The sequence below is a fragment of the Oryzias latipes genome, chromosome 7, assembly GCF_053564925.1.
Source record: "Oryzias latipes strain Hd-rR chromosome 7, Olatipes_Hd-rR_3.1".
In the NCBI taxonomy this organism is placed as follows: Eukaryota; Metazoa; Chordata; class Actinopteri; order Beloniformes; family Adrianichthyidae; genus Oryzias; species Oryzias latipes.
In genome coordinates, this window is record NC_136243.1 from 31,752,270 (window position 1) to 31,764,670 (window position 12,401).

General features: G+C 40.9%; 1 protein-coding gene across 4 annotated transcripts in view; it reads left to right on the forward strand.

Moving 5' to 3' along the window:
- The window catches only part of slc35h1 (solute carrier family 35 member H1), a 39,422-nt gene that overhangs the window by 7,105 nt on the left and 19,916 nt on the right, over positions 1-12,401 (forward strand). For 3 of the 4 annotated variants that reach the window (XM_023956380.2, XM_023956381.2, XM_078949593.1), the window contains 9 exons: positions 908-1,051; positions 5,591-5,773; positions 6,518-6,709; positions 7,869-8,036; positions 9,906-10,025; positions 10,103-10,267; positions 10,356-10,514; positions 10,598-10,770; positions 11,983-12,112. In XM_023956380.2, coding sequence (XP_023812148.1) covers positions 908-1,051; positions 5,591-5,773; positions 6,518-6,709; positions 7,869-8,036; positions 9,906-10,025; positions 10,103-10,267; positions 10,356-10,514; positions 10,598-10,770; positions 11,983-12,112 — 1,434 coding nt within the window. The remainder of the gene's footprint in view (positions 1-907; positions 1,052-5,590; positions 5,774-6,517; positions 6,710-7,868; positions 8,037-9,905; positions 10,026-10,102; positions 10,268-10,355; positions 10,515-10,597; positions 10,771-11,982; positions 12,113-12,401) is intronic. The other variant, XM_023956382.2, reaches the window with a different exon arrangement.

Here is a 12,401-nt window from a genome sequence, read left to right on the forward strand (position 1 = left end):
ACGTCCGTGGATCTATTCCTCTGCAAGTGGATGCATCAGAATGGAGCGGAGCAGGAAGCTTGTGGCCCAACTACAAAGCTTTTCCAAACTGCATTTTTTTGTCTGCTTCTGGTTCACAGCGTTTGAATGAAAAATACTCAGAAACGCAGTTTTACTCTTAATTTTTTGTATAAATTCTACATCATGACAGAAATGCTAAATAAAAAAAACGAACACACAATTTACATTGGAGTGGGTCTTTATGTATCAAGCCATAGCCAACAGTTTAACCCTTTAACACCAGAGTTTTAGCCAAAGTGTTGACATTGTTTCAACCACCATAACTCTTCACCTGCAGATAACATAATTCCGGTAGATTCTGAAGTGGAGACAAACAGCCTTAAGTAAGTAACACTTTTCAGAAAAGTCACCACCGATTTCTAAATAACACACGCTCTTTTACCTTCAGTAACCCTTCATCCAAACAGTTGAAGTCAACATGAACCAACTCATTCTGTTGTGGAGAAAAGCAGCTTTGCGCCTTTATTCAACATTTTACATTAATAACGTGTTGCAAAGCTGATATGAAAAGCCACTTTTCTGAGCAACATCTCTAGTGGTAAAGGGTGAAGCCAGAAAAAAAGCCTAAATAAAACAGCATCAATGGTGAGGTGTTGACACTTATAAAGCGTTCTCTTGTTTATTCATGGGATTTACGGTTTAAAAACAACCTGCAATAGTTAAGATTATACATTCTTCAGTTGTGTTTCCTCAGTTGGCAGACAACGATTATTTCTTTAGGTTTTGGTAACTTCCATTTTTTCTAGACCATTTTTATTTTTCATGTCTCAGAAAGAGAGAGAGAGTGATTTAGAAACATGAGATAAAAAAAAAAAAATCTTCCCTTGAATGCTCTGTATCCTTTCAGATGAACCGCAGCCAGAGCTGATGCTGACCACCACCCGGGGCCGGGCAACGGTGGCAGGTCTGGACTCCAGGCAGGAATATTCCCTCCAGGTCTTTGTTCTCAACGGAACGATGGAGAAACTTCTCGCAAAGAGACGTTTTACCAGTAAGGCGCAACGTTTCTGTTCAATCTGCAATCCATTATTTTTATTCTAACAGAGCACCAAAACATACAGGTTTATTGAGTGGTGCACTAAAGTGATAGCAGAATGTCTAAAGTACATGTGTCAAAGTCAAGGCCCGCGGGCCAAAGTTTTTAATTTCTTAAAATAAAAAATAAAAATTGTTGTGTATTTATTCATATCTAATATTATTCTCTAATGAGGGGAAAAAGAGGAGTTAAGAAGCAACAAGTGTTTGAATAATTCCAAATTAATTCCAAAAATGTGTAAACTTGATTGTGGTGAAATAATCAAAGCTCTTTTAATTACAACCATTGAGTGTTGCATTGTAATGTGCAATAATGATTACTGAAATGTTTAAATTACAATCAATAAGCTATTGATTTTCTTTACTTGATCTGCAATGTGTAGCAATAATTATTGGTTTATTGTGATAATGTGTTCCAATGATAATCAATGATTATCACTTATCGGTTACGATACTGTTTACGGAAATCATGAATGAATGTTTTCTGAAGATAATCAATCATTTTGTTACTTGAAGAGAATCTATCTGATCAGAACCAGATTACAAAAACTGTAAAACTATAAAATGAATTAACTCAGTAGGGGTGGGATTATATAAATTCGCTTCTTCCCACTCCATTTCAATCAATAAATCAAACTCTACTTAACTTTAGTTAAGTCTCTCTATATTTAATTACGGTAAGCAAATGTGATTTAAGTGACTTTTTTGTTTTGTTTTATTTTTTGTCTTTTTAAACTATGCTTTTCACGTTTGATAAATATATGTAAATTCTTTATAGCTTTGACTGCAATGCTTAAAATAAATCAATAAATCAAATCAAATAGAATTGAACTTGAAATATCAGATTGGGCAACTATACAATAGGACTTAAAGACTGTCAATTCTTGGCGGCTGGGTAGCTCGGTTGGTAAGGCTACCATGCAGGAATCCAGGGTTCGATTCCTGGAGGGGAATGAGCAATGGTGCTTGGGGCACTTAAATATTAAAGGGCAAGCAATTAACATCACTCAGTGGGGGTCCTTAGGCAAGACCCTTAATACTACTGCCCCCGCAGCGCAGTTTGGCTGCAGCTCACCACTCCCCCAGGGGATGGGTCAAATGCAGAGAAGAATTTCCCCATCGTGGGATACATAAAGTATCAATTATTATTTATTATTATAACCTAACCTGACAGAATCAAATTTAAAATGATTTATGCTAGAGTAACAAGCAAACATATGTTTTCACTTTAAAAAGTCACTTTAAAAAGTCCTACTAAATAAATAAATGAGTTATTTAACATTAAAGAGTAGTTACATTTATTTTTTATTACATTTAGTTACATGTATAAGTTACATCTGGCCCTTTGAGGACAACCCCTATGCTGATGTGGCCCTTGGTAAAAATGAGTTTGACACCCCTTAGTCACAAGCACCCGGGGGGTAGCTGCATCTTAAGGGGAGCCGCGGGTCTTGCAGTTCTCTTGAGGCTTGGATGGACTCCGCAAGGGATGTTATGAAAATGGAACGTATCATTTTCGTACAAGTGGTAAGTGGATCGTGTGGTATTTTTAAGAATAATGTCAGTTCCACCCCTTGAGACGAACGGGTGATGCTTTTATGCTGTTGTATAGTCGTTAGTAAGGTGCAAGTACTGGCTCCTTACTGACTGTGACAAAATACATGCACACACCAGAGTGTGCACGTGATACGTAAGTGCCTGTAAGACACACAGGGTGTGCACGTGACACTTGTCATGTGAACAGCTCTAAGGGGCTCCTTGCAAAGTTTGCAGAAATTGAGGGAGTCAAAAAGAAAAAAGAAAAATCCATGCACTACGCCTGTGTCTCACCTACGTCGCACTTACTTACCCATACATGTTGTTTTAGTGTTCACTACGACGTGTACCAACATTTTCTGTCTGTGGACTTGCCGTGCAGTCTATGGCCTTGATATTTGGGGCAGGCAGCCTGCATTCCCCCGTATTCACCCGTGAGGGCCGTTGTGAATAAGGCTTAAGCGTAGCAAGCGCGTGTTAACATGTATTCACACAGATGCAGTATGTACTGAAATGCTTCTGCTGCTCAATTAGAGATTGAAGTGGATCTTCTTTGAAGCCACTGCATATACTTACGCAAGTTAACTGAGTCCTAAGCTGTAAATTTATCATCAGGTGCCCCAAAAACAGCCCTAATAACGGCCTTTTAGGTGACTTTCTACAAGACGGGCAGCTAACGGGTAGAAAAAAGTTTGCATTTTAGTTTACAAATGACTTTTTTGCAGGAAAAGAAAATCTTATTTCAGTTTGCTGCACCGCTGACCTTGAATCCCCTCCCTGCACTGCTTTGATGTATTTCCTGCTGAAGTGTGAAGCCTGTTCATTTTTCACACTTTACCGCCTGATTCTTTCCTTCCTGGAGCTCAAATGGGATGTCTGATATGTGGATTCAGCCCGGGGTTACTTGCAAACCATGCCGGTGATTTTAGGTTAGTGTGTCGAGCTAAACAAGTCCAGGCAGGCTGAAGAAACACCTCGACTTAAATACATAACACTGGCTGTTATGCTGGAATGATGGCAGTTCCTTCTTGATGCATCCTTTGTGTGTGTTCTAACCTCCTCAGGTATTTTTTACTTGTAGCTAATCTTATTTTGTTTGCACAGCAAAGCTCTTCATTCCTAAATTTTCCCTGCATGTCTATATTTTTTTCTTGGCCCTTGACAGACGTGTTTGCTAGCTTTACTGCCGAGGCGACACTTTACTTCTTCTATCAACAGATAAAACAGCATTCAGATCAAATCTGCACACATGGAAATCTGACATATTTTTAGATCCTCTTTTCTTGATGGTTTGATTTTCTTTTTGCTTGTTTTTCTTTTTTTTTTTTTTTTTTTTTTGCAGATAATCAAAAAAGCATTAATTTAGCAAAATGAAAAAAATAAGTTGGTATAAAATGCTTTTTATATAGGAGGAAAACAGATGAAGACCTGCTTGGATCTATTTAGAAAAAAGTATTTTCCCTTCAACCCTAACAATTGCTTGTGAGACCCTTTTACTGCGACAACACTGATTAGGGCAAGGGGGTCCCCAAACTTTTATCCAGTGAGGGCTACTAAACATTTCCATTGGGATCGGGGGCCAGGGTCAGTTTGAAACAGAAAAAGTGTGGCAGTCGCAGGGTTGTCTAAATGTAAATATTTATTGTTTCCCAGAAAGCCACACATAACCAAATATAAATAACCCGATCTGATATCAAATAATCCTCTCTGGGATCTTCACCAAAAAAAAGAAAATAATAAGAGTCAGCAAACTCATAACTTAATTGCTTAATAGCTATAATAGCTTTGAGAGTTTGTCTGCTCGCATTTTCAAGCTTTGTGACGGGATTCATAATGTCAGTATAGATTGTCTTCTTTGAAAACCGCCACCGTCTATTGGCAGATGATACAAACAGCTTTTTCTTTATGTTGGACAAAAAAAATACTCGTTTTGTCCACCACAGGTTAAATACTCTGCATTCTGGATCAATTGTTCTCTTCCCTAACCTTTTTGTCATTTTTCCGTTCTGATTGGGGGTCTGTCCCAGTCGCCTGGCAGTTTGGCAGTTCTACGACTGGGGTAAAGTGAGGTTGCAGTAGCAACATTTTTAGGTTGGCTGACATTTCAATTCAAATAAGCTTTATTGACGTGAGGAAACAATTCCAGGGATTCCGTTGGGGAGGCCCAGTTCACCATGCTTCACTTTTCCATGCTTCTATGAGTATCGATCATGTGGCCATGCTAAGAAAAAAAGAAAGAAAAAAAGAAACCAAAAGACAAGAAAAAGGGTCCCTCTCTGGTATCATTCAGGGGGCCGGGTCAAATGCATGGGCGGGCCGGGGCCGGCCCCCGGGCCGCAGTTTGGGGACCCCTGGATTAGGGGGCAGTTCTGAGGATTTTAGTTTCTGTGCAAAACTGGTCAACTCAAACATTTTTCAATATTTTGCCAATTTTTTTATTTTATCAGGTTAACCAAAATAAAATCCATTTTGAAAACTCTAAAAAGAAAAGATTTTATTTAAAATAGGAATAACAAATAGCATTTTTGTAAGCCGGTTTAATATCTGAAATCAGTATTTTTGGGCCATGTCAACATTTGGATTAGATTTATTTCCAGCAATCAAAACAGAAAAATACTAAAGAAACAAGCAAAAAATATTAATAAAAATAATCTTTAAACAACTCTGCCCCCCCAAGATGACATCCTAGCAGTGCCAAACACCAGTGTATGACATTATTTAAAATGGCGCCAAAAAAAGACCTGAAGAGTTTTGGTGGGGCGAGGGGTTTGGCAAAGCAATAACAGGGCAAGGTAGGGGGTTCGGTGAGCCGAGGAGGGCGGTGAACAGCGAGGGTCATTCAACGCTGCTTCCAGCTTTAATTAATACCACGAACCAATGAAACTGTAATTCCAGCCCAACAAGACAGTGACTCGTTGGCGTAAACGCCATTGTTTACATTTCTCCTGCCCTCTTCCAGTGGAGGGTTTGCGGGCGGAGAAGATGATCCGAAGCGGCAGCCGCGAGGAGAGGAAGAAGATGCTGCCAGGGGGGTCTGGTTCTGGAGATCTGGATGAGTCAACGGATGGTTCGCCGGGTCTGCCAACAGTTCTGTACTCTGACCCCACAACAATCGTCACCACGACAGCTGCCACCACCGCAGGTGTTTCTCAGTGTGGGGATCAAAACCCTTCAAAAAATGATCCAGTGGAAATAAAAACAATCGAACAATTTTCAACATATATTTTCTCCTTTTTTGTATTTGCAAATTTAGTAGATAATTAATAACTATTTAACTAATTGGCTGTTGTGTTTTTGTGAGGAAAACAGCTGATCTGTAGGAACAAAACAACTTATTTCTAAAGTGAACACTAGAATAAGGTAAACCTTCTAACCATTGCAATCATATTTGATACATCCCATTAGCATGATCCAAATGTTCCTTAAAAACGAACCTTAAATTTTAACGATACGATTCATATCATAATTTGTAGTTGCAGATCTGATTTGATCCTTTTCGTGGATTAAAATTAAAATCTTTCGTCAAAACTTCAACCAGTGTGACTCAGAGAGAAATACCTGGAACTGAACAGTGCAGGGGAAGTTTTCCAGATTCCTTGCAAGATGATCAAAGTGTAAACTAAATATGTGTACAAACAAACAAGTAAACAAGAATAAATGGCAAATCCATTCATGTTTTAGTTTCCCAAAGTTCAGTTCCCTGTTGTTTTTCCACATCCAAATAGTCCAAAGGGAACATTATTAGAACATCCTAGCACATTGTATGGTTGTATGTCTTTGCTAAATCACATTTCCCTTTGATCATTTCCTGTCTTTATCATAATCATCCTAATTAGCGGCCTAAACGATCTTCGCTTATCTTACGGTTTCCCACCCATTATTTCAGATCCAGCAACAACAGAAACCCCCCCTCAGATCTTGGACGAGGCCCTGGGGAGAGCCCCTAAAGAGAAGAGGAAGAAGAAGAAGGAAAAAGAGCGTGATGATTCCAACATGGATGAAGAGCAAAGGGCAGGAGAGGGCAAACCAAACCAGGACAAACCCAGAAAGTCTCCATTTCCAACCCAGCCAGTCAAAGGTAACATCTGCACCCTTTTCTTAAAAAAAAAAGAGCCAAAACATAAGCTTCTGCCTCTGCTTTAGACCATAATGATGCTTTAAAATAAATGCAAATGCAGCAGTCTGATAAGAAAAGGTCAGCATGAGTTTCATTACCACTGGCATGTCTTGGGAGTGAAGAAACAGGAGGCTCAGAGGCGGCTAAGTGTTGGTTTGCAATATGATGACAGTGTTTGCACAAGAGGAGGGACAGGTAAGGCATAATGACAGGCAACCCTGTTGTGCTGCAGGGCTCATGTTCCTTCTCTCACCCTCGCACTCCAGGGTGCCACGCCGACCTGTACCTGTCTGCACATGGTCCCAATACTTCCTCTGTTTCCTGAACCAGGATATCCGCAAAGAAAATAGAAATTACCGGACAAGCAGCGCTCGGTCCCCGATCTTGTCTTTGTGCCTCAGCACTTACTCACTATCTGTATAACCGCCACTATTCTGATATTTTACTTTATGAGTTAAAGTTTAGTTATACATATTACTAAATAAGACACATCCATGTAAACACTCAGGTTAACAACCTATCCAAATAAACCATATTTAGGTATGTCTGGTGGAAGAAACACCAAGTACCTGGAACATTACAGTCTGTCAAAATGTTATCATTAAACAGTGAGCAGTAGTCGCCATGTTTTTTTGGATTACACAGTCTATATTTTTAAAATATCCTGTAAAATCTGTTACGACTCGTGACCGAAGGAACCCAAACGCAGGAAGGAAGAACTCAAACTCGAACTCAAGTAGACTGTCACAGATTTACTCGAAATCTCAAAGAAGTCAAACATCCAGTTGTACAAACAAACAGGACTCTGCGACACTGAAAACAACAAGGACAGAAACTTAAATAACAAACCACATAATCAGGAAACTGAAAACAGCTGAGAGAAACAGGTGAACACACAGAAGGGGGAGGAGGAGGGTGCAGCTGCCAGCTGATCCATGACAAAATCTGTATAAATTAACTGTATTTGTAAGGTTTTAATTAATTTCCATGGCTGAATCTAAAAAAATTCTGTAATTCCTAACTAACATCACCTTCAGAAACTTTTTTATTGATGTTTATTTTGTTAGAAAAGCTTTAACCTGAATAGTTTATTTCTGTTCACATGTGTCTCATTTTGAAGGTACGTCTCCAAGGAAACCATTCGAGTGCAGCAGCGATGCAGCTGCAGACATCGTGCTGTTGGTGGATGGCTCCTGGAGTATTGGACGCACCAACTTCAGGCGGGTCAGAGACTTCCTGGAGGCCTTGATGACACCCTTCCGTATTGGACCGGATCACATTCAGATCAGTGAGGGGCAGCCATCATTACCACTCCAACTGTTTTTCACATTCCTCAGTTTAAAGAAGCGCAGACTGCTTTGTTCATTAGTCGCAAGTCAGGCGTCTTCTTTTTCTCCAATGCTACTTTTAACATCATGTAAGCATTTTTCTTTAGGGTCCTTGTTGCTATTTTTAAATAAAATGCAAGCTTAGGTTCTTTGTTACGCTGATATTTTCTGAAATCTCCAGAAAACCTGCTGCTCTTTAGTAGGCCATAGTCACAATCGCCCATACTGGTAGATAGGGACTGCCTGCGTGGGAAAAATGGGGAAACCAGTATAGTAACGCAGGAGGTGGCAAGTACAATATCAATGTCACAGTCTATTCTGTGAACCTGTAGAGACCCGAAGATCACGGACATTTTTTTAAATTGGCATGCTGTGGACAACGTAGGAATAAAGGCGTGTGGTATGGATTTATTATTTTTTCCATCAGACAATCAGAGTGGAGTTTGTGTGAACATCCTATGAGCGTCCTATGGGCAGTTACGCATCTTTGCACACCCCCTGGGTGCAGCATTTGTTCTAGAGGTAAGATCGGGCCTAAAAAATCCAGCCCGACCCGACCCAGGCCTGCGGGCATTAAAGCCCAACTCAGCCTGAGCCCGACCAATTAAATTGATTTGCAGGCCCGAGCTCGAAGCAAACCCGAAATTTCAATATATCCCATAGTATTTTTGGCAGAAAAAAACCCAAGATTTCTTAAGGTTAAAATAATCTGCATATTTTTATGATCATGATAAATCCATTTGCACAACGAAATAACGCTGGAACACAGAATAAGAGGCCAGACAAAGAGAGTGAAAGAGAGATCTTGATGCGCACTCGCTTCATTACGGGGAGAAATACTGCAGCCTGTTTAGTAGTAGTTATATAGCAATTACCTTACAGCGCCTTCTCTGTTTTAACCAAATTATTTATTTATAACAAGTATTCCTTAGTTTAGTATCCACACATCGTTTTAGTATACATTTTTATAAACATACATTTATTAATAAAGTCAGTGAGGGAGAAGCCCGGCCCGGCCCGACCCGACCCGAACGTAATGATTGTCATTTTAGTCCCCAGGTTCTGACTGGGGCTCGGGCTTAAGATCTTACCTGTAATTTGTTCATGGTCAGTAACAGGCCAGACAAACACAGTGTTGCGTAAGGACACTGTACGACAGCCTCACCCATACATCACTAGTGCGTGTAACATACAAATTCTTCACAATACATATCCCCACATGTATAAAAATGGTACGTTCCATTTTCATGAATTAAGAATCAGCCACTTCTTTCTGCAACCCTTCACGGGCCCGGGAAACAAAACTACTATCACCTACTGTAACCTATCGTGCTTTATAGATCAGGTATGGTTAACCCCCCTGTATGGGTGCAAAATCTCTGTGACCTCCTGCAGGAGGCACCTCACTCTGCACAGAGGAGTCCACTCCATTTATTTCCCTCATAGTTCTGTATCAGAGCTTTTAAAATTACAAGGATTTTTGCATTTAAGGTCACTGAAATCATCTTCATGTGTTGTACCTCCGTCTGGTATTTCCATGCATTAGATTCAGATCGGCTCATTGAGGTTTAAAGCATTTTTATATCAGCAAGCACTGATCTGTTAAACCATTAGAAGGCTTTTAAATCCCTTTGGTAAGAGGAGATCTTGAGGTCGACACACCAGAAAGATCACAAGTCATGAAGGTACATCTCAACCGGCCTGGGAACGCCTGGAGGAGTTGGTGGGAGGGCAAGGAGGTCTGGACTTCCTTGTTGGAATTGTTGCGACCACGTTGAGTACTGAACACCATTACGTGTAAAATAAAGTAACCCAAATTATTGTTGCAGGCTTGACTCAGTACAGTGGGGACCCCCGCACAGAGTGGGACCTTGGCACTTTCTCCAATAAGGAGCAGCTGCTCGAAGGAGTACGAAACTTCCGATATAAAGGCGGGAACACTTTTACAGGTAAAAATGTTCCAGAGTGTCTTCTCAGCTCCGTTCGGGCTGGTTTGTCTGTGCGTAACCGGACAGTCGCCTCCCAGGACAGGCGCTGCTTCATGTCATGGAGAAGAACTTGAAGACCGAGGCAGGCGCCAGACTAGACACGCCGATTTTTTTGCTGTTGTTGACTGACGGCAAATCTCAGGATGACGCCATCACTGCTGCAGACCGGCTGAAGAATGCCGGCGTGGAGATCATCGCTGTAGGTGGGAAGCAGCAGTTTGCATCTTTGTTGAGCTTCCGTCAAGTCTCCAAAGTCAGATGGATCCGTCGTCCTGCTTTGACATCGTTCAGGTGTGAAGAATGCAGACGAAGCTGAGCTGAGACAGATGGCGTCGGAGCCGGTGGATCTGAACGTCTACAATGTCAACGACTTCCCTCTGCTCAGCAAGTTGGTGTCACGGCTGGTTCACATCCTGTGTGCGAGAATCGAGGACCACGGCGTCAAAAAACGTACGGCACTCGCCTGTAGAGCTCCGTCTGCACGGCTGGATGACAGCAGGATGCATATTTGTATTTTACGATTGTGTCTGAAGGAGCAGAGCCACAGGCCACTGTGGACCCGGCTCTCCAGTTCCCCAGCCCTGCAGATCTTCGCTTCTCTCAGCTGGGATCCAGAGAGGTGAAGCTGCACTGGACCAATCCTGCTAAACCAGTCCAGCAGTACAGAGTGGTGTACCACAGCACCGAGGGCCCGAGTCCCCAAGAGGTTAGACATACACCGATTTGAGTACTTAAAAACTAGTTTCCCCTGAAGTCATAACATGACACAGTGACTGAAAATGGTCCCATTTTAAAGTATTATCCAGGTTCTTTAAAAAAAAGAATAATTTCAAACAGAATTAATGACTTTAACTTATTGAAAAACGTTCGCTTTGTGTCAGATTTTTCTGCGTTTTCTCTTCATTTGTTGTTCTGGGATAGAATAGTGCTTCAGATATTAGATGCCGTGTACTTGTATGGTGCTTTTCCACCTTCCTTGAAGGCCCAAAGTGCTTTACAGTCACCGTCCCATTCCCCCCTTTCACATCCACACACTGATGGTGGCCCTCGCTGCCCAACACTGACGCCAACCAGAGGCAAGGTGGGGTTCAGCCCAAGGACACTTTGACATACAGTCAGGACCATGAATATTTGGACAGAGACACATTCTGTCTAATTTAGTTTCTGTACATTACCACAGTGAATTTTAAATAAAACAACTCAGATGCCATTGAAGTGCAGACTTTCAGCTTTTATTCCATGTGTTGAACAAAATGATTGCATAAAAATGTGAAAAAACTAAAGCATTTTTTAAACACAGATGATGCATTTTTCCTGATTGTTTGCTGTGAACTTTGTCAAACATAAAATGCTGTTTGTCAGAGTGTCTGAAGTTAAAATCACTGTCCTCCTGTCAATCCTGAGGAGTTAACGACTACTTGGGCAGATGTGATGTCGTATCCTCAAGGTAGATTGTTGAGAAAGAGCATGGCCAGCACATTGACTGTATATGAAAACTGGACTGAGTGACCCCACCCCCCTTGCATTCCAAACAAGAAGTACCCACTGGTTTCAAAAGACTTCTATAGAGAAATAAACAGCTTTATTCATTCGTTCTATTTGAAATATTCTTGCTCTATTACCTTTCTCAAACATGCTCTCAGTAATCCTAATATTTTTTAATGATACTGGTGTCCGAGGGGCTTTTATTGTGAAAAGCAGATTTGTCTAATCAAAGCTCAGTATAAACAATTGTAAGTGGGACATATTAATTCATTGCAGCAGAACATTCTGAGAATTCTCTGGTCATACTAATGAAAGGAGAAATGCTAACATAAGAATCAGTATCATTGAAAGGAAAAGTCCACATTCTTCTTGGGTTCTGTGTTCAGGAGTTCACAGATGTCTTTGTCTGAACGTAGAACCCCTTTGTGCTTAGGTGGTTCTGCCTGGTTCTGAATCCACGGTGCTGCTGGACGGCCTCTCGGCTCAGACACTCTACCACGTGTCCATCTTCCCTGTGTACTCGAACAGCGTTGGCTTGGCGCTTAGAGGAACTGTCACAACATGTAAGTGAAACTGGCCACGTACACCTTTATGAAAGCCAAGTTTTTGTCGATAAAAGTTATTTTTTGTTTGACAGGAAATAAGCAAAAATACATTTCTTACTGGCCATGTCCGAATTCCCACCCTATTCTCTAACAAATAAAAAACGATAAAGCGCAGGACTACATGGTGCCCTGGATTTTAAAAGCTTTTCGAAAGCCATGCTCACTGCTTTTATGTATATATTTTTTAAAGTTTTACTAAAAATATGAAATCACTGATTTCACAAAGTGAAAATTTAATCAATATGCG